We start from the raw sequence: 23,227 nt of genomic DNA on the forward strand, positions 1-23,227 counted from the left end.
CCAGTGGACGTTAATGTTAGCAGCTATGTTGGGAAGTCTTGACTTGTAGACAATGGGTCTCATGCTTTATGAAAATAAAGAGTTTCTTGTTCATGAATAGAACATATGTAATTTAATTTGCAGAATGAAGAGCCAGTTTCTCAAAACACCATTTAATTTTCTTATCACATTTGAGTTGTATGGTTTTAAAAAGTACTATACTGGAGATGTACTTTCTCTCAGACTTCCTTAGAGCAGGAGTAGCAGAAACTTGGCAAACTATTGAGCAGCCAATCTCAGCACTGTTTTACATACAAAAAAAAGGGAACAGCATATTTTAAACTGCAGATAGATTACAAAAGCACCTATTACACAACCAAGTGGCCACACATGTTCTTAAAAGTATGGCTAAGGTGCCTAAGTAACTGCAAGCCAACAACTCTGACAACAAATCATGCTTGCCACATTTCTTCTGGCAGAGGGAAGAGACTGGCATTCTATTATCTGCAAATTAAAAGAATAAAAGAATCTCTCAAGCATGTTAATTAATGAGACTCATTGGAAACATAGTGGGGCTGCTGCCACTATTTAGTTTTCATGAACATATCTGGCCAATTAGTATCTAAATTTATAAAAGGGCTTCTTTCATAAATGTTGAATATTTTATGCTTGTAAAGTCTTTGCATACTCCTATGTGCATACTAATGCTCTGTAATTGTGCAATGCTCAACAGTACAATAACTCCATGATAAAATCCAGCTGCTCTTCCTGGCCCAATATAAAAATCAGGGTTTAGCAACAACAGTTCCCACAGAATTTTCTGGGGAAGAGCATAATAACAAACCAGTTTGTTAAACTCCAAAAGGAACTTCATAGCTAGCTGTCCTGGAGATGAACCCACCCCAGCAGTTCTGTCTCCTGAAAACTGCATCTCATTCTTGTTTATCTAGCAATAGAGAGAAAGCCTGAATACAGGAAAGGGTAAAAAATAGTTAAGAAACTAAAATGGCAGCAGAAGAAACAGCTTTTCAAACAGCTTGTTTGGAGCTCAGTATGTGCTGGGAGAGACTTGCTAGCCCCTCATGTTCAAACTTACACTGGTGGCTTCAGAGGGAATGGAAGCCACTTTCTAAACTGTGATTACCTGCAGTATTTGTGCTTTGGTCCTTTATAAAAGTGTCTTTTTTTATCCCTTAAACCAGAAATATCCCCTTGCACTAACAACTCTTCCACAGTATTTTAAGAACTTTTAAATATTGTTCTCTTCTTCTCTTTTTTTTTTTTTTTGAGTGAGGAATCAGAAAAGCAGAGAAGAACAACTGTGACCTTTTTTTTAATGAAAATAACCCACAAATTTTTATAATCAGGTTTCATGCTTTTTTTTTTCCTTAGCTGCACAGGATTATCAAGCTGTCTGAAACCTCACATTTGCTCTCAGAATGAATAAAATATGAATAATCACAACAGGAGTGTTGGTGTGATAATATTCCCATAGGGAATCTTATCAGACAAACTATGTGGAGAACAATGTAGCCTAGCAGTCCATGATGAGGACTATAAAATTTAGGTTCTTATACCTGGCTGAGGAGAGTGTTCTCTGCTGATGAAAACGGTAAAGTACCCAATGACAATAAGGAAAACTCACTTCCTCACATTTTGAGCTTGAATCAAGCTGGGAAAGACCTGCTCAAAGCAGGGTCATCTGTGAGGTCAGACATTGTTATCTGGGGCTTTTCCCTGTTGGGTCTTGAAAACCTCTAAAGATAGAGGCTACAAACTTCTCTGGACATCCTGGTGCACTGCTTGACTGGGAAAAAGTTTTTCCTTATGTCAAGTCTAAACTTCTTATATTTCAATTTAGGGCAGTCGTCTCCCATCGTCCTGCCTTGCACCACTGCAAAGAGCCAACTACCAGATACCTTCTTGGTAGCCTCCCTGAAGATAGTGGCAGGCTTCTATAAGGTCTCTCTGAATCTATCCCTTCTCCAGCTGCCTCAGGCTTTCTTCACAGGGCCCCTAATCATCTTGGTAACTACTGCCTTTTGAGTTTTCCCAGATACCAAGCAGTCCAGCCACCTAGGCCATAATGCCCCAACATGGACACAGGGATGCTCTGAAAGATGATGACTATGACAAAACATGGTATGTGCTAAAGTGATGGTTGATGGTACCTGTCAGTCTCCCATCATCCACAGAAATCTTAGTTTCATCCCAGAGGACGATAAAGTTCAAAAGTCACAATTTACCCATGGTAAAGCCATACCAGCTACAAACTTCTTCACTTGTTCAGAAATAGCTTCAAAGAGGATCTGCCCCACAGCTTTCCTAGGGACTAAAAGTGATGCTGAATAGCCTATAGTGTCCTTTCTGAAAAAGGGAGCAGCATTTGCCTTTCCCCAGTCATCATGGACCTCCCATTATCTTCATGACCAAAATTTAAAGGTGATTGATAGAGAGCAGCCTCACAACAACCTCAGCCAACTCTTTCAGCATCCTTTGTCTGTATTCCATTAGGTCCCACAAACTCCTATGGACTAAGATTTTTCTCAAGCCCTTAGCTCTTTCCCACTACCAGAAATTATTGTTTTCCCTTCAGGCTCAAAAGCCTCAGCCTTATCTGCATCTGCTATCACTAAATCACCCAACTATTTCAGCAGTGAATCCACATTTTGCTTGTTTGTTCTTTTACTGTTAGGAGGAGGTCTCTGCTGTTTCACAGTACTCAAAAGATTGGTGCTCAAAGCACATGTGAGGTGTCAGAAATAACATCCTTTTTTTTTCTCCCCTTATACATAATGAGAGAGAGACTGAAAGTGATGCACCCTCTGCCAGCCTAGAGCTTACAGGTAAAATCAGTTTCTCCACCAGAGATTAAAATTTTAGTATCCCAGAAATACTGATCTTGCAGGCTGAGTAACTTGCCTATAGAACCATAAACGATTTCAGCTTTGTGTGATGTAAAGCAAGGGAATTATAAAATCCTGAAATCCTTCCCAGAATGACTCAGCAGATGATACGATAGCAATCAATATGATTAAAAATAAAACCAGATGCTAAGAAACGGGACATGCTGAGATGAAAGGACATTAATGAGAATCACTCTTCTGGTGGATGCTGTGTGTATAGCTTAGAACTCATTTATATTCACAGATAATACACAGGATACATAGCGTATCTGTAAAGGACAAAAGAATGATACAACATTAAAAACTGGCTTTTAATGGCTCGAAGTTTTAAATCCTAAAAAAAGAGAGATAAAAGACATGAACAAATGCTTGTTTGCTCATCCAGAGTAACTGCATGATCTGAATCACTAATAAAAATCCACAGGAAAGGTGACTGAGTAAGAAGTTTGCATAGTTACTGTTGCCACAAAAGCCATTTCCTTTATTATCCACAGGTTCCGCAAAATATTTCCCTTTCCTTATGACTCACAGTGAGGTGCTAGGAAAATGGCCTCCTCCTCTAAAGGTTTCTGAGATCATATTTGAAAGGTAGCAGTCAGGGTATGTTCCTCAAAAAGCAGTAAATGTTCAATAATGAAATTGAAAGTGCATTGAATGGGGCAGAGTCAGACATTGCAAATGTCTGTGAACAGCATCTGGATCCTCCAAGAAAGAATTGGCAGCTTCATCTCCCAACTATCCTTCCCTAAAAGGGAGAGGACACAGCCCAAATTCACAGCATCTACTATACCATTCTCCACCACTTATCTAACAGCTTTCAATACACCTAATATGTCACATACTTTGCTAGCATTAGCAACAAACAAGAAAGGTAATTGTGCCAACAGGAGAAAAACCTGGATATTTGGGACCTACTACAGAAAGGAAGCACATACAATTCTGCAGAAGAGTAGAAGCAAATATATTCAACTGATAAGAAGAACCTTTCAAAGACATGCTTGGAAAGAGAGTAGAGTACTCTTTGCAGGAAAACCTTTCTAGAGTAAATACACCAATTTTTATCAGATCATATCCTCTAAAAAGAATGGTATCTCTGGAGCACCCCAAATAAAATCTCATAGAGCAGGAAGGGATTTGTGCCATCAAAAAGAAACAAACAGCCACAATGTCTGCCCTTCAAATAGGTTTTATGCTTATTTTAGAGGAGAAGGCAAGAAGCAGGCCTCTAACTTTGTTTTTAATCAGTGACTACAATAGCAAGTAATGCCATGATATAACCCCCACAAGATTCTCAGATTGATTTAAATAAGTATATGTTTTCAGGTGCAGATTCACTGTGATGTTTGACCAATGCTCTGTGGTTCTCTCATACCACTCTCCAGAAAGGCTAAACTGGTCCATGAGTAACAATGCTCTGTTAGGACAAGAGATCTCTGACATATGAAGTCACCTCTTCAACTGATGTTAGTCCCGCATAACAATTTTATAGTACCAGATAGTGTGACACCATATAAATACAGTAATGTGGATGAATTTATACTTAATCTGGTACCTCTGACATATTTTAAAGCAAGTAATATTTTTATGGAAGCAGCCTGGAATGTACGTAGACAGAAAGAAAGTGAATCTACTGCACATGTAAACAATATGATATTTATTTATGCTTCCAAATCATTGTAAAAATAATTATTTAAATGGGCTCACTCAGAAGCATAGAGCACAAGGGTTAGGTATAGTTATATTCACTACATAGTAGCTGTTCAGTTTTCATTTTTGTTCTCCCTTTCACAACAGGAGGAACAGACTAGAACTTACTTAACCCTTGAGAAAAAGGTTTTTGTTTAGGTTTCCCCACAAAATCTTTGCTATTATATTCTCTATCACTCTATAAATACTCTTGTATTTTGTACATTAATAATAATTCTTGTGAGCATTCATTACTTATATTTACATGCCATTAAATTCTTTGGAAGATCCATCTTCTTTTCACAGTAATACATTTTTAAGTACTAAATTAGTAGTAGTGACTAAACTAATCACAACTAATTTAAAGTGACTACCCACTGAAGCTTTCTCTCTTAAAAACAGGATTAGGAGCCCACAAGAAAATCTGTCTTTTCCTATTTATCACTTTGGCATCAGCTACTAGACAGCTGTTTTGGAAACTTAGTCAATTAATATGTATTTATGCTTACCTCAAGTGTTGCTTACCCCAAAAGCTTTATTTCTCTTTCACACTGATTTTATATCAGTTAATTCCACTACTCTGAATAGGTAACACGTTGATATTCAATGAATATACAAGAATAGAGTACTAATATGGCCAGGTCAAACTAGCAGAAAATACTTGCTTTATTAAGATTTCTTCTTTCCCCATCTGCAAGTGAGACTTAAGAAGAAAAGAGCTTGTTTCTTTTATATATTTGTTTTTATAAGTGGAAATAAATGTTTAAACAATGAACCACTGGAGTGAAGGGAACCTTGGCAATTAGCATTTCCCAGGTGTCCTCATGCTGTATATTATGTACACATGCACATACTCATGCATTCTGGCTAAATTACAGAGACTATACCAACAAAAGATGCCTCTTGAGACAGTTGATAGTCATCTTCTAAATGAAATAAGCTCTGCTAGCAGAAGCCTGTACAGAAACATTTGCATTAAGGCTTTCATTAGAAGATAGAAACTGCTTTATTTTTCCAACCCCTTCAGTATGAACTACTGTCCTGCTTCATGATTTCTTTTGCCCAATTCCTAGAAGCAGGAAAATATTTTTATGCAACCATTCTTATTTTTAAATAATGTATTTACTCCATAACAGTGCTGCAGTTTTATTCTAATGGCAGATACAACAAAAGAAAGCCTTCTGCATCTACAAAACCAGGGTTACTAGGTCTACTGGGTATATCCTCTTAGAGGTATCTAAGCACTATACACCAGGCTTTCATGGCTTAATGAGAAACAGAATATATATGCCAAGTATATGTCTTCACAGGTGACAACATTAGCTATTTCAGTCACCTCAATAAACTGCCAAACATATATCCTGAGACATCATACCATGAAGTGTAGTCCTACAATCCTTCACTGGGTCCTACCAGCCAGCTAGGGGCAACTTGCTGCAGCTTAGGCACAGCTTTAAACTGATACAGCCTTACTGCTTTGACTCCAGGTTACACATATAATTCTCCATTGTATAATAATCCACCCCACTTTTTACAGTGCTGAAGACCCAGATACCTTCTTATTCTCTTCCAAGGGAGTTGCTCAACAATAAGCACTTCAGAAATAAGTGGCCTGAATTTTTAAGTCTCTGATGCACCTAAAAAAGTCTAATTTTAGGTTTTTAAGTGTCTTGGGTGCCATTTCTAGAGTTCTCCAAAAAACTTCATCCAACCCACCATGCAGACTGTTTTTCCTACACTCGCCTTATTAACCTAGGAGTTCCCACTCAATTTCTTCACACCAGCTCAGCACTGGAGGTGTAGGAACCTTCCTGCCTGCTGAGCCTGCCATATGGAAGACTTAGTTCTCTCCCTCACTGACTCTCCATTTTCTGTTTCATTTCATTCGAGCTCACAACTTGTTCCCCATTGCCTCTTCCTCTCAGTTCTTCTCTCTCTTACCTACTTTCCCCCAACTTTTAAAGAGTGCAGCTGCACTCATTAAGTTCGGAAAGCACCTGAGATGCAGACTGTGGGAAAGAAGAAATGCAAAATAAGCATATTGTATATTGGTCTCTAAAGTAGGAGCAGTGCTGATGAAATTTTACAATTTTGGAATTACCAGGATTTTCTTTCCCCATTACACATTCACCTTCAAAAGGTCCAAGGTAAATCTGCATGCACCTGAGGTGTATATAATCTGCAAAGAGTATTTAGGAACAGACTCAGACAAGCGCCGGTATCTGCTCACAGTAGCTGCAAGCATACAAAGCTGCTACAGTTTCTTCTGCAAAGCATTCAAGGTAAATGCTCATGTACCTCTGGGTCTGCAAAGCAGAGAGAGATTTATATAAAGATCTCTGAAGTGCCTTGTGCATAGCCAAATCAAAACAACATGCGTTTAAAATCATTTTTACTCTTTCCATGAGTTGATAAAGTAATGCTAATTACACATTTATTGATACATCAATTTAAGCTGCATGGCTATTCAATGAAATGGGGAGCCATTAACAAATCTGTCAGGGGCATTTAATAAGTAATGTGGTGATGACATTTACATTTTACAACACATAAACTGTATATATGCACATGTCTAAATATAGATGTCATACTTTTATGAACCCAGATTTGAACTCAGTTCTCATATCCATAAAGTATTTTGACGATCATGATAATTACTGCAAATAAGTTATTAAGGAAAAATAACAGTAACAGAAAACACAATTGGCATTTGTTTGCTCAAGCTCCATTAGTCACTACCATAAACACTGTCATTTGCCAATCTGATCTGAGGTTAATGTAGCAGAATACTAATTTTTAAGCTAAATAATCTAAGCTGAGAGCATTGGTTTTCTAACACATTTTCTTAATCCATTTATCACAGTAATGATTAGTTCATGTCGCTCCATCTTGGACTTGGAGTGCTTTTAGTAGAGAACAACTTGCAAACAAGGGAAAAACAAGGTATACCTCTTTGTAATTGTATTAGGTCAGCAAGAAGCCTAATGTGCTTGTTTAAGCTATTTAACAGCCAACTGCACATAAACCATCGCTAGAATGTGGTATTTTTCTGTTTTAGACCTCTGCAGGTGTGTTAGTCCATTCATCCCCAGAAAGTCACAAACGATTTGATTAGACTTTGACTATTAGAAGTTATTATTGAAACAAATCACACAAAATTACTTAAATCAAGGGGGTGATATAACTTAAAGTATGATGAAGTTGATGGGATCTCTGAGAAGATAATTATTGTTTCTCTCAGGTTACCAAAGCCGTAGATTCAGTATCAGAACTGAGCCAGTGCAGTAAACATGGTCATCTGGTACCAGCACTGTGCCATCCAAGATCAAACCTTGAACCTGCCACACTGTTTGTGAAAATACAGTAAAACTCTTGTTCTTCAATGTGCCTGTCAGGAAAATTCAAGCATTATGTAGTGTGCAGTAATACTGGCTCTAACAACTTTTTCCATGTGATTTAGGTAAGCCACAGAGACAAGGCTGTATGTATAAGAATATAAACACAATACATCTCCCATTCTGGGTCAGTCCAGCCAGGCCAACTTGCCCAGTACTCTGTAAAAGGGTAATGGAAGATAATACTTGAGAAAAACATGTAAGGTTGGCCACCTTCTGAGGTCTGTTCCCCTCATACTTCCCCTGGGTCTGCAACTTTTGCTCACAGATGTTAGCATCTGTTTATGGGAAAGTTGCCCATGAATGCTGCTCTCTACAGACCCACTGTCCATGTTCCAGCACAGGACACAGAGGCTGTGGAATATGCCCCCTGGAGATTGTCAAGACTCAGCAAGACAAAAAGTTGGCTGTTCTGATTTAGTGTTGGCTGAAGTCTCACCTCAAACTGGACACCAGAATACATAACCTTCAGAGGTCTCTTCCAGTCAACAAGTCTGTCACATAAAATGCCATACAATGTTAAAGCAAATCAATCAAATTCACATTATATGGATTTTGTAAAAGTTCCCCCAAAAAAATGCAGGTGAGTCAAATTTAACAAGTAGGTAAATGCAAACCTGAGTCTGTGCTTCCATGCACAGACCGTGTTTTGGGAGATCACAGAAGAACATTCAACTATGGCTGATTTACGAATCTTATATTTTTAATCCTGTTAGATTAAGAACTCATTTTGGTGACATGGTAGGTTTCTACTTTCATTATTACTTTTATACAAAACTCTCCCATTCCATCCCCTGTTTTAGGTCTGAAGCAATCTTGGCGTATCTTCAATATTCCTTAAAGATTATTTGGAGGAAGAAGGAGAAAAAGAAGCCATAGAACAATATTACCAAAGAATACATTTGAAAGTAAAAAGCCACTCAAGTTCACTGATTTAATGATGCTTTTTCAGAAAACATGTTCCATATTCAAGTATAAAGTATTTTTTTTGGGTGCTACTCTAACACATGATACTATAGAACCTTCTTTAAAGGAATATACAATGTGAGTTTTAAAAAAAAACTATAGACCTATTGTCCAAGACACTAATGAAGGCATCAGTGTCTGCATTTTGCCACATTTTTATTTATTGTGGAGTAGACAGGATTGAGTGATAATCAAAACATCTGAGTTTTCCAAAGGCCGATGTGCAGCCCAACTTGAATGCACAGCATCAAATAATGCAAACACATACAATCATTCACAGCTTAAAATATAGCCTTCATTATTGAAATGTGTAAATTACTAATGCATTTTCCTTCTTTAAAAACAACAAACAGCACAACCTACACTGACAGCCAACTTCGAGGGCTCAGGCATAACACAATAAAAAATGTCTAGAGCAACACGTTTTTTTTAGCTTTTAGATAAGTTAAAGATCCACAAATGGTTACCTCAAAGCTGAAGAAACGATCACATTATATGGGAATAATTCAACAGCACACAAACTCACAATTTAAACACATAACTTGTTTTTCTTAAATCTATTGTCATTTTGTCTCTTCAAAGCACAGCACTGGCATCCACCCCTCTTGTTTGTACCAATCCCATTAGCACATCTTCCTCTCACAAGTGTAAATGAACCAGGCACAAACACTACAAGGCCACTCTCAAGTTTTCATCAGCTGAGAAGCAAAATGTTGCTGAAAGAATCAGTTCAAGACCAGTCCCAGAATGGGGCAGCAACTTATGAAGTATCTTCTAGGGTGCCTAAAATGGTTTTGCAAGAATCGTGTAGGTGCTGAAATCACAGAATATCCAGAAAACTGAAATATTCACAGAAAGATAAACAGAAACTACCCTAATTAATCCCCCACATTCAGCAGGCTTCTCCCTCTCCAAACTGGAATCTTTTCTAACCAGGAGCCTACTAAACAATCTCAGCCAAAACTCTGATCCAACCCATTGTCAAAGGCAATTATGTTCTTCCTACAACGGTCCTCACAAAATTGTTTTTATGCATTCTTCAGTATTTGTTCTTAAGGAAAAAAAAGGCAGAAGAATTAAATCTCATGGTGCAAGATAAATAAAGCAGGTTAATTCTTCAGGGTAGTTTGACATCAGTATTAAAATATGATATTTTAATGCTCACTGTGGGCATTTGTAATCTTAGTAGCCAATTGCAATTAACCAAGAGAAAAAAAAAACACAAATAAACAAGAAGACCTTGACTATTTATTAAGTATATTTGATTTTTTTCTGTGAAAGGAAACTCACCAATGGTGTAGTATCTCTTCAACTCACTCCTCCGCGGATTGCGCCTTTGGGTGTTTGTGGTGTTATTCTGTTCTTCCTCAGAAGCAGCTGTCTTAGTGGCAAGCAAAGATTTACTCTGCTGAGGTGTTTGAGCTTCAGGTGCCACTGGGTTGCATCCTGGCCCACCAATATCCACCGACTGGGACTTTTTCTTTAATCTAAAGGCAATTTAAGGCAGAAAGGTTTTACTATCCATCATTCTACACCTAGATTATGTATAGTAACGGGGATATATACAGTGTACAACAATTGGTGCATGTCACAGCAGAACACAGAATAGCAGTGATAAATTAGGCCTTGTATTAATTTCCCCTTTCAGCTCCTCCTAAATCAGTCACAGCACTTGCATCTCACATGTAACTACAAATGGTAAAATGCCCTCAGGTCAGCCTGCTGAGCTGTTTGAACAATCAGTCCCTGCTCTATTTCAGAGAGACAAGCTGCCAACGATTAACCTATCATTAAGTTGCATGGCTCAAGTTTCCACAGACAGGGGAGTACAGAGAAATTAAACCATTTGCACAATGTTGCTGAAAGGTCCAAGAGAAAAGTGCTGACTTATGATCTTCTGAATTCAGACAGAGCTCTACAACTACATTTCTCATTCTGCAATAAGTTCAGTGTGCTGTTTTTCACTGAAACTCAGGAGTCCTACTAACCCCAGCTACCATTTTATGCACTGCAACAGCAACATACAGAGGAAGATAAATTCTCTGTCCTACAGAAGAAATCAGTATTACTTGTTAATGGCATCCAGGTAGAGTACAACTTATTAACCACTATCCTCTGAGCCCAAATGTTCAATCAGTTTTTTACCCATCTAGTTGTCCACACATCTAAACATAACATCATAACTTTTATACAAGTGTATTGTGAGTGACAGTGTCAAAAGGCTTGCTAAAATCAAGGCAAATAACACTATTGTTCTCTACCCTCACCCAAATCTAGTCATTTTATCAGAGTTCTGCAGGAGAGAGACTTAGAAAAACTCTCAAATCCTACTTCAGTGGTGCTGAGTACACTCCCACTGCTAAATCACTGTAGTTCTAGCATCTGCTCTATCTTAAGCAACATAAAATAGAGGTTATTATACTACTAGATTTATTGAATAGAGACAAATGCTCTGTTATGATGAAGCTCACTATGTATACATAGGATTTTGTAAACACGTTTCTTAAATTAGGTCTCTATAAATGTATATACTTGACTACATGATTTGTTCCTGGAAGTAAAGGAGGCTTATGACATTGCAGTGAGATACTGGTTTGAGATGAAGGGATCATAATAACTCTGAAATTTTGAAACAAGTGAAGTAAAATGATAAAGTTCTGTAATGCCAAAGTGCTTTTGCTGACAGGAAAGGCAGAAAGATACAGGGTCTGAATTAATCCAAACTCCACCATAACAGGGTCAGCTGAATAAAACACTGGTTCAAATAAGGACAGACACTGATTCAAATGAGGACAGACCTTTACAGGAATCACTTGACAAAACTAAGTAACCTACTCAAATCCATCTTCCTTCAGCCCACCTGAACTGTGTATTGATAGTCATGGCTAGCATATAGTCTGAAAAAACACTGCAGCCTTTGAAGTGCATCTTCACTAGACCACCACATCTTGCAAAGAAAGCCTGAGTCCTATGTGTGTTTTAAAGCCTGACCCTTTCTTCAACATCCTTCTTTATTACTAGCTTTGTGTGGCATTTGGTTTTGATTATTCATATTAAAACTGCATAGCTGACCTGAAATAATTTATTCTTTGACAGAAAAAAATCAGAATGTGGAATGCATCAGGATCACATTCCTCATTCTTGCTTTGTTTCAGGCTACCTGCTTGTAGAAAAATAAATAAAATATATAAGAAATACTGTGCCAAATCCTTTTAATCTTTTGCTCTATGTGTTCTGTAGCAGCCTTCAACTAAGTTTTCAACAACAGTCACCACAGGTATTTCAATATTGCTTGGTGCAACCCCATATGACACTGCTGCAGACAGCATGCCAGCAAGCATTTCAAGGTTGTGCTCTCACTCAGATATTAAAAAAGACAGCACCTTCCCAGCAAAAGCATTAACTTCAGAGGAGAGACTAACATTGAATGACCATGAAGGCCCAGCTGTTGCAATTAATTGAGAGAATCCATCTGGGTTGAAGTTCAAGCAAGGCCAGAGGAGAGGCTATGCAGTTGCTGCTGGCTGGATCCAGAAATGCAGTCTTTGAACAGCATTGAACATGGTGAGCCACACCCTGTTTAAATCCACTATTGCAGATAACCCATTAACCCCCTGTTTGCTTCATCTATATCTCACCATACTTTCCTAGACAGATGTCGCTCACTCCAGCAGCATCAGCTGAGATCTGCATAGTCACTCCTCGGTGCCTCTTACCTGCCAGAGACACAAAGCCCAGATCTGTCTCTCAGCATCCTGACAGTCAATCAATCACAGAGGTTTTGCTCATTTAGCCAGTCCAGGAGGAATGTGCCTCTCCAAGCAGTGGGATATGACATATCAGTAGGTAGATACATTGACTAGCTTTTGAACTTCCGCTTTATTTCTCTTTCCATCCTCTGCACACAACTGCAAAGTTTCCTCCTGCATCTTAGAAACAGCCTAACAGATGGCTTCAGCCTCTACCTCCTCCTGATCAGCTGGTGTCCTGCACTCTCCAGCAGCACTTCCTGTGAATGGGTCACTTTGAACTGATTCTTACCATTTCCTCAAAAAAGAAAATGTAACTGGGTGGTTGAATGTTTGGGTATCAGCCATCAAGTGCCCTGAGCAGTCCATGCACATGGGAAGTCCTGAAGTCCTGGGGCTAATTAATTCCCTGGGAGTCTGCTATGGATTCTACAAGCATCAGAATTTCATCCCTGGCATTCCCTATTACATCCCTATTCTGTTCCTAATACAATCCACGCACTTTTTCATCTTATAATTGCAAACTAAATTTTTGTAAAGCAGCAGGGGGGAAAAAAAAGTATTATTCTCTAAACACATCTTGAAAGCACCTAAACCAATCATGGCTGGCAGTCCAGTCTGAAAGAAAAGGAGAAAAAAAGGTGTTTAAACCATTTATGGTAGAAACAAACAAGCATACAAAGCATACCAGGGGCTGGAATCTGTACAATTTGGTCTTTGTGAATTTCTAAGTAAAAATCCTTTATTGCAACAAATATCTGGAAGAAAGCCTAGGCCATTCTTATCTACTGAATTCAAAACCCCTCCCTGTAGCCCTTGTGACTGTTGCATAGATTTTACTACACAGTTAATGCGAGAAGCAAAAACATTCCTTTGGAGAGTGACACTTATTCTTCAGAGATGCATTTAGTATTTTTGAATGCCCACAAGAGCTGGTTATGAATTCGATTTCTTTGTAGCAAGAAATGTGATTTAAACTTATGTTGATAGCCGGATTTATCTGATTCTGGGGAAAAAGTAAACTTCTGTTTTCAGCACAACACTGCAAAGGTCTGACAACTTAAACACAGGAGAAACTACAGACTAGCCACAATAGACTAGCTACTCTATTCCTCTCTGGACACATTGTCCCCCCATCCCCAACCTCCATACACATCTGCATTTGTCCATGGTCATCATTTCTTGGCTGCTGTAGCAACTTGGAAGGATAAGGTAAAAGGCTTGTGCTCTGTAGGCAGGCTCCGTTTCCTGCCTGGGGCTCTTTCTGCTGGTTTGCAGCATGAGTCAATGCCATAGAGGGCTGCTGGAACATGTTTTGCTTAATGCTCTTGAATACCAGCTGCAGTTCTGGCCATCCCCCCAAGAAAGAAGAGAGCAGGGTTAGACTAGAACAGACAAAAACAACCATGATATGTTGAGTTGGTTCCTCATGGGGTGAAACAGACTTCAGGAAGGAACTGCTGGCAGGGGACCAGCACAGGGACCTCTACAGGCACCAGGAATGGGGAAAGGGAATAGTAAAGGGTTTTGCACAGCAAGAGATTTAAGAAGCACCAAATGAAGGAAAGCAGCAAGTTTGAAATAAACACAACTTAGTACTTTGAACAGTATGTAACTGTGTAACAGAGATGATTGTGCACGCTAGGAGCATCACTTGGTACAAAGAAGAATGACGCAAGGCAGAAAATATCCATTAAGGGCTATGACACATGCAGGTGCTCCAGTAAGCAAATTCCTTGAGCCAAGGATTGCTGAAAGGCAGAGGGGTTTCACACAGAAAGAGACACCCAGTGCATGCTCCATCTCCCCCACTACTACACAAATACTACACACAACTAAGTGCAACATACTTGCAGTTCAAATCTGAATTGGCCATTATGAACCACAGAAGGAAACAAAAGCAACCACCACAAAGCAGCTAGATAATAGAATACCACTAAAATCGATGCCTGCCAGTAAACAAGAAAAACCCACAGAAAAGCCCTTCAGACTGTTCCTTTACATTTCGATCATGCAGCAGTTTTCTGATAATGCAAGCAGCTTACGAGATCACTTGATGTCAGAAAACAAGAACAAGATGACCTTCAGACGGGCAGCATTAGGGATGAATTGACACCTACACAGCCCAAAAAGCAATCCAAAGCAGCAGGTATGTATCAACAATGCAACATCCAGAACAGCCTCAGGAGAGAATAAAGGGCAGGAGCAAGAGCTGTGTGCAAAAACATGGTGACACTTCAATATCACATGTTGCTCCATGCCCTCAGCACATGCGTTTGAGCATGTAGAACAAGTACACAAAACACTCTTTTTGCTCCTTTACACACACTACAAAAAATTACCATGCAAATTAAAGACATAACGGTTGTTAATTTTCAGAGCATCAGAAAGCAAACCAAAACCACACTCTCCACTTTCCAGTCATCACTATGGAAGTGGTCCCAGCACATTCAGGAAAACTGCCACCATCCCTCATTTTGTAAGAAAAACCAAAACCAAACCAGAATTTCCACCAGGCTTCAAGGGAAAAGATTATCTAATTGAAAAATTGGTTTTGTGATGCGTGGAATAGGCAACCCATACCTTTCAAGCCAGACCTATAGACAATGCTGGTGCCTCATATGTTTCAAGGGCACATCACAGAATAAAGACTTACAAAAATTAACACAAACCTTGTGATTATTCCTGGGAGCATGACAGCACTGCTACAGGTAAACCCTTGGAGGACCATTTACAGAAGACATATAGATTGATTGCTGCCAGGTTACATCCATGAATTCCAAGAGGGAGAATCCAGAATCCACTTGTGGTTCAAGTGTGACAAGGCATTCTCACTGCCTGGGAGAGAACGGTTAGTGAGTCCACGGGCAAAGGAGTCAAAGCACTCTACACACCGCAGATGGACTTGAAGATGTGCATGCACAGGAAGATGAGGCATGGCAGCAGTGGAGAGGGAGGTGACAATAATGATGGTAATGGAGAGGAAGATGGAGCAGTCACACTAAATACATAATGTAACTCAAATAGTCACAGCATATACAATTCATTCTATTTTTCCTGCCTAGGCTTTTGCAAGTATTAAGAGCTCAAGATCATATGGCTTCGCCATGGCTGTGTAATATTTTACAGCTGCTTTACTTGGTGGAAGTAATGTGCTCTACAAGTAGGGTGTGTGTTTTGTCAGGGAGGAGAATCTCTTGATCTTTTCCTTCAGGATTTTGAGAGAGTGGGTTGTAGTGCTGTGCTATTTGCTGACAGTTATCTTGATTCTGGACATGTTTTAGAAGAGATGTGTAAAGGAAATTACTATTTTGAATCATGCTATTTTGTTAATAGCTGCTATACTGTTACTTAAATAACTCCCACTAGTTCCATTTTCACAAAAGCTCTTCCAATGCTTTACGCAAATCTACTTTAGTATAATTTGCACAGGTCTTGAAATTTCCAGGTCTGTCATACTCAGCACAGCAAAATTTCACATAATGGTTTTAAAGTGATGATAATTTCTGTGTTGCTCATGTTTGTCTCATTAATACTGTAGCATTGTATCTAATGCAATTGTATTTATAAGGATGGGTTCAAAGTGTTCAAACTATTTTAAGGTTTTATCACTATGGAAAGTCTTCACCTGATTTGAAGGAGCTATTTCTGAAATCTCTTCAATATAAGCTATGCAACCAACACCCAGATCCTATTCCCTTGAAAATTCCTCTGAGATTTTCACACATCCTGCATCATGCAGTACCACATCCTGTATTACTGAATTCAAAGCTTTCAAAGGCAGTGTAGCCAGTGGTTTGGGAGCTGCATAGCATAACCTGAGACACAGGGAATACCTCACCTACAGTGAAGCCATATAAACTTGTAGCATTTTTCCATATAATTAGCATTGTCATAATATCAATTATTTTCTGTGCTAACTGCAAGTAATTTATACATCAACAAAGCTGTTTTATCTATAGCCTTTAATTTAGGCAATTACATTTACATTTCTGATTCCAACCCTAGGCTTGACTGTTTTCTGAGTTGTTTACAAGTCAGCTGCAATACCTCTGGGCATTTAATGTTCCTGAGATTGCTACAGCATATTCAATCATAACATGCATGTATTTATGTAGCAAAATTTTGAAGCAAAAGGGCCCTTTAATTTGTCAAAGAGAGGTTGGAAGTTACAATGTCCTTACAGTAGCACAGATTTGTGTGTTCTAGTTCTACCATCTCAACAGAAAAAGCATCAGCACAGCAGGCAGCTGCAGCTCAGGTTTGAAGAAGCTGCTGTGGATATGCTTGTCCTAAGATACAGAAATGCAAATTTGCACATTCTTCTGCCTGGCCCAATAACTCATACAACTTAAAATGTACACAACGAAACAACTTAAGGACTTCTTTCAAAATATAAGCCAGATTTATACATCATTATTATCTTTATTCCATGGACGTGCATGGGATAAAATGTTCTGATCTCATCACTGAAAACCCAGCTAAGTGTAAAGGCATTTTGCTAACAGGGAAAAGATAATAAATAAAACAGTGAGTGAGATCCAGCCAGGAGCATCTCAGCCTAGGCAGATATAACAGCTCATTAGCTGCAGTGCCTTCAGGCAAGTGGGTACCTTCTGGTGTGGCCTGGGAGCAGAGGTGCAGCAAGTAAGAGAGCCTCTGGCTTTAGCCTGAGCATTAGAATATACTCTTTGACTTGCCGCCAGGCCGGGGGGCTGAGAAGGGGTGTCAATCCAAGCAGCAGAAGACAAAAATCTCACAGACAATCATCCAAACTCTCCTCATGCTCCTTCCCATGTGGAGCCTCTCTTCCACTTCTGAGAGCCACAAGAATCCTTCTCACACAGAGGTTTCTAAATGCCCTTTGATGAAGACCATCTGCTTCCCACCAGGCATGGGGGCTACAGGGCTGCACTCTGAAAGCCATTATTGCTGTTTCACTTTTCTAAGAACCAGGCAAAGCACATTACAGAGATGTTAGCACCAAAAGAATAACTAACACCTAGAAGTCTTTGGGAGCACCCACCTGCCTTCACTGAATACAGGCTGACGACAAGACTGGACAAAGGCTAGCAACTTAAACTGTAAGCCAAACAGTACCCATCTTAGGCAACTGAGTTACCCAATTTGTACAAGTACCATGTCTTCATATCTTTGCAATATAGGTTAGCAATGAAATAACAATTGCATACATTTGCAACATGTGCATAATATATTCTTCTTTAAGTCCTCAAAGGACAAAAAGTAACTGTCATGAAGCTATTAGCACCAACTCACAAAGGGCAGATTTTTGTTACAGTAAAGAGAGAGATAGAAGCTGTTCATTGAGGAGACTAAAACATCTAGTGTTTCTCCTTCCAAAGAACATAAATTGGTTCCCAGAGTGCTCTGCAGGATCTAATAATGTCAGATAAATCTCTGTGGAAGCACCTAACTTACCAAAGGCAAGTTAGAAACAAGGCAAATTGAGAAATCCTTTATTATCATAGCCAAAGCAAAACTGAGGTGTTGGTTTCAACTCATGCGTAACTCCAGTATTTTTAATAGACTGTATAAAATGAGCTTTAGGTTGGCTTTTTGACTGTTATTTGAGCTATACACCAGATCTTATGCTGAAAACATGTTCATTCAAGCTATTTTTTTCTTGAGAGTTTCACCAGGCACTAGCCATGCAGGTTTGGAAAAGTGCTTGCCCTGTTATTTTGCATTTCTGATTCATGAATCAGGTTGGCCAAGCTCATACCAGATGGGAGAGAAACATCTTCAAAGATACAGGAATATTTTGTACTTAAACAAGACAAAATTACCCTCGTACTCTCCTGCCAGGACACCCTCCTGCTCTAGTTACTCAGCTCCAGCCAACCTCAACCAGCTTTCTGTTTTCAATCAGGGTCAGTAACCTGGCAGAACAGTTAACAGCATGTCCTCCAGAGCTCCAACAAGAGCCCAGAGGTCTGACTGGGGAAGCCAGCCCATAGCCAATTCACTCAGACACTGCCGCCACGCAGCTGACAGAGATCCAGAGCCTTAAGATCCCATCAGATGCAATTAGAAAATGGGAAGTCTGTTAATTACACCTATTGAGGAAATGCTATCTTTAGCATTCATGTTTTCACGTCTTGTCATCCCCAAAAGTAAGTAGTGCCACTTGATAAGCTGGTTAATAATAGGTTGTACTAAGAGAATCTATATAAAAAAGAAAAAACATACATTTGAACTGTTGGAAACAGTGCCTATTTATTTAAAAGACAACAGAAAATCCATGCAACTATTTTTCTTTTGTGCTTCTCAATTCTGTGGTAGTAGAAGGATCATTTTTATCAACTTTTTACTTTGTGCCCGCAGGAGTATAAAGGTTGTAAAGACACCTCTTAATGTCTTCACCCTCCAAGCACGACCCACAAGCACTGGTGATACACCACCTTGATTGCTTTGGAAGAAGCTCTGTTGGACAGGGAAGCAGGGGACACAGGACCTGCAGGAGCCACAGAAGCAAGAACCAGGGCATGAGCATCCCCAGGAGAGAACAAAGTAGCTCAGGCAAGCAGAGTTAATGTTCAGCCTGAACCCAAGCAAATGTATTCTTGGGACAACAAACTATGTTTAAAAAAAGGAAAAAGAAACCTCTTCAAGAACATGGAAGGTTTTTATGTTTTAAGAATGTTTGAGATTTCAACAGTAATTTCAACATCCCCTAACTGTGGGGACAGAAATGTGACGTGAGAACAGTGAGAATTCCCACTCTCAGTGAATTCTAGGTCTCTAGAGCTATACACAGGAGGCACTGCTGGCATCCCTCTTATACTAAGCATGTGTTTTACTTGGATATTGGCTGTCAATGGACAATGCCTGGAAACTTCATCATGGCCATTAAGGCTCTTTTCATTCAACCCAAACCATTCTATGATGATTTGATCTTTGAGAGTTGTGAGGCACTGGAACAGGTTGCCCAAGGAAGCCATGGCTGCCTCATCCCTGGCAGTGTTCAAGGCCAGGTTGGACAGGGCTTTGAGCAACCTGCTCTAGTGGAAAGTGTCCCTGCCCATGACAGGGGGCTTGAACTTGATGAGCTTTAAAGACCCTTCCAACTCAAACCAATCTATGAATGATTCTCTGACTATTCACTGCCATCAGTGTAGCTTTCTCCTTGTCTTAGCTTTCGTTTTAAACTAAGCATTATGATAGCCAATTTATCTTTTCAAGTTTCCTTACAAAAGAATTTCCCACTTATCTCTTAAGATGACTTAGCCCTGGGCCCTTTCAGGTCCTCCCTGTAATCCTGGTTTCCGCTCCCATTATCAAGCCACTCTGCTTGTGACACAACAATCACTGCATATTGCTGGCTGCTTGAAGCCACTGGAGATACAGATAGCAGATTATCACTATTTTAAAATAACTGTCTTTAATAAAAATGTTTCCATTCATTTTGATTTCTCCCATTTGCTAAACATAAGGTACTTCTGGTCTACACAGAATGTGTCACCACCAGATCTCCTGCTGGACTGGGCAGCAAGTGCCCTGAAGGCCTTGTCTGTTATGCAGTGCCAGGATGGCAGAGACATCCGTGTGGCCTGAGCTTCATGCAGACAGGCTGGGCACTCTACTTACAACCATGACAGGCAAAATAAATATATAGTCCAGTACTTACATAGTTCAGATCGATACAGAGATGTAGAACTCTAAATTTTGAAGTGTATGTTTAGAAATACCTGGTTTTAATATTTAATAGCAAAAGAGGTTTTTCAGTCTTTCTTGGCATGAAAATATATACTGTTTCTACATGGCATAGCAGAACTTGAACATTAGGAAAGAAAATTGCTTAAGAAAGCAAAGGACTCTCTTATTTTATATCCATAGCAATGACATCAGTAAATATTGAAAAAGGTTTTTAAAATAAAGCAACATTCATTTTGATAGGTTCAGACTGAAGGCTTCGTTTTTGTGTGTTTAATAAACTCACCTTGACATCAAGTACTGCAGTTATCAAGTTTCTCAGTATGTTCTCAGAAGCTGAACTTCCTTCTGACAAATGTTCCCAGTCAATTCAATTAAAATAGAAAGCAGCATGATGAAGTGTGTTACTTCTCAATCTTTAATAAACCAGCTGTGCATTTCTGAGTCTCTCCCAACTCTGACAGGGACCCTGATTCAGCAGCATCCTTAGGACTCTTCCTGACTCTGAGACCACCAGAAAGGTGGCTCAGCTGTCTCCATAGAGGAAGGAGGTGACCATTAATGAACAGCACAGCTTATCAACCAATACCACAAATGTGCAATGTGTATCTCTAGCTGTCAACTGAAATGTCAATAGTAAAAAGATCAGATTTGCAGGGGTTAAGGTACCTGGACTCTTTTCAGCATCCTAGTATGGCAGAGACATATTTCTTGACCCAGCTGTGGGGACAGGTCACAGCTTGCCAAGGATCAGTCAGATCAGTAGGCACATGCATATGTTGACATTCAGGAAGAGCTAGCATCCTTCTGCAGTTACTCAACAAGCTGCTACACCACAGAAACACTTAAATATCAAAACTATTCCTTTCTGTTGCAGAGCATCTAGAAGGTTGTAAGAAGTTGCATTAATAAGCAAAGTAGTTGATGCCTGAGTGGCAAGATAAGTGCCCAGGATGGTACAAGCCTGTTCAGATCCTCACCTTAAGGCTCAGCTCCTGGTGAGCAAAACATACCTGCACAACACTAAAGCAAAATGATCCCTCTCTCAGCCTTTTCCTCACTTTCTTTCAGGATACATCTTGCATCTGTGCTCCTGTGCTTGAACGCCGTCTCTTGGGTCACTGACAGGCTGAGAGAGTTGGGCTTGTTCAGCCTAGAGACAAGAAGGCTCAGCGGAGACCTTAGAGCAGCTTCCAGTACCTAAAGAGGGCCTACAAGAAATCTGGAAAGCGACTTTTTACAAGAGCACATAAGGACAGGACAAGGGGGACAAGGGGGACTGGCTTTAAACTGACAGAGGGAGATTTAGATTAGACGTTAGAAAGAAGCTCTTCCCTGTGAGGGTGCTGAGGAACTGGCACAGGATGCCCAGAGAAGCTGTGGCTGCCCCATCCGTGGCAGTGTTCACGGCCAGGTTGGATAGGGCTTTGAGCAACCTGGTCTAGTGGAAGGTGTTCCTGCCCATGGCAGGGTGTTGTATTGGGTCCCTTCCTTACAGGGGGATACTTAAACACAACCCTTTTTGTGATTTTATAAGGTGTCAAGCAGGGCAGTCTTCACAAATGCTGCACAGACATTGCAACAGTATCAAATGGATCACTAAGTTTTATCTGCAGACTAGGTACCTTAATCTTTCAGTTGTGGGTAGGGGGGACACTGGGGGAGAGAAAGGAAAAACAGGAAGGCAGGGGAAGACTAGCAGCACTCCCAGGCAGCACTTATGCTTCTGGGGTGGCAGCAATGTCTGTCTGCCTCTGCTGCTCAGTCTGCTGATTTCTCTTTACATCTGCAGGTGAGACTTCCAGGCAACACATGCTGAGATTCAAGAAGACAACTTAAAACATAACTCAGTTACATGCTGAAGTAAAGACAGGTCCTCACCTCACAGCAGAAAAGGATGACCTTTCCCTTGAACCACCATTTAGATTCATGGCTGCCACAAGCAACAATCTTTTTCCTATTTCCCTTTTTACTCACAATGACACAAAATAGAGCTGGACTAACATAGAAACAGGAGACTGTAGAACACTGCTGCCCTGCAGGGCTTTATATTATTATTTTTAAATCAATAAGCCCAGCAAGCAGAATTGCTATAAGCAGTACAGGTACACCCACTAACCAGAACCTAGCAATCTATAGGCGTCGTAGTAAATGACATTATTTAAAGAAGAATCCAGTAAAAAAGCACTGTTCTGTGGTTTTCCAAAGCACAGTGAGGCTTTTCTTCCTGCTTAGTGCAGAACAAAATGCACCTCAAGGCTGGTGTGGCATTGCCAGGGTAAAAGTCACATGATTTGACATAAGCCTGGGCAGCACAGCTGCTCAGAGGAGGTACAGGAGGAGATGAGGAGCTGGTGTGTGACAGTACAAAAAAAGGGAGATTAAAGCACAGCTGGAAGTGATCAAAACCAGAGCCCAGAAGACAAATGAGGCCACAGCATGTTAAATGAGGCAAGTGAGTTTGGAAACATTCGTGTATTTAGCTTCCTAACTAGAGCTCAGCTCCAAGGCAGAACTGTTAAACAACCACCAGATCAGAATTTGTAAGAAACCAGCATACAAGCTTAAACATGGCAGCTGCATTTAGATGCATGCAATAAAAATGTCAAGTCTTACCATATAAATCAGAGGCTTTTCACCTAAATGCAAAATAAGAATCAGTGATTTTTTTTTTTCAGGAACCATTGGCAGGATTTCAAGATGCATTTAACTAATACCACAATGTGTGATTTTTTCCTTAGCTAATCTTCTATGAAAAGTAACTATTAGGAAATCAAAATATTATGGCTAAGTTTTGCTAATCGTTCTCCTGAACAGAAAGGTAAAACCTCTTACACATGAAATGTGTGGAAGAATTTAGGAAAATAAATAA

General features: G+C 39.7%; 1 protein-coding gene across 3 annotated transcripts in view; it reads right to left on the reverse strand.

Annotated features, from left to right (window-relative positions):
• Positions 1-23,227, reverse strand: part of OXR1 (oxidation resistance 1) — a 218,297-nt gene that overhangs the window by 111,570 nt on the left and 83,500 nt on the right. For all 3 annotated transcript variants that reach the window (XM_031050634.2, XM_031050633.2, XM_031050631.2), the window contains exon 2: positions 10,223-10,419. In XM_031050634.2, coding sequence (XP_030906494.1) covers positions 10,223-10,419 — 197 coding nt within the window. The remainder of the gene's footprint in view (positions 1-10,222; positions 10,420-23,227) is intronic.

Source organism: Melopsittacus undulatus, chromosome 1, assembly GCF_012275295.1.
Source record: "Melopsittacus undulatus isolate bMelUnd1 chromosome 1, bMelUnd1.mat.Z, whole genome shotgun sequence".
Classification (NCBI taxonomy): Eukaryota; Metazoa; Chordata; class Aves; order Psittaciformes; family Psittaculidae; genus Melopsittacus; species Melopsittacus undulatus.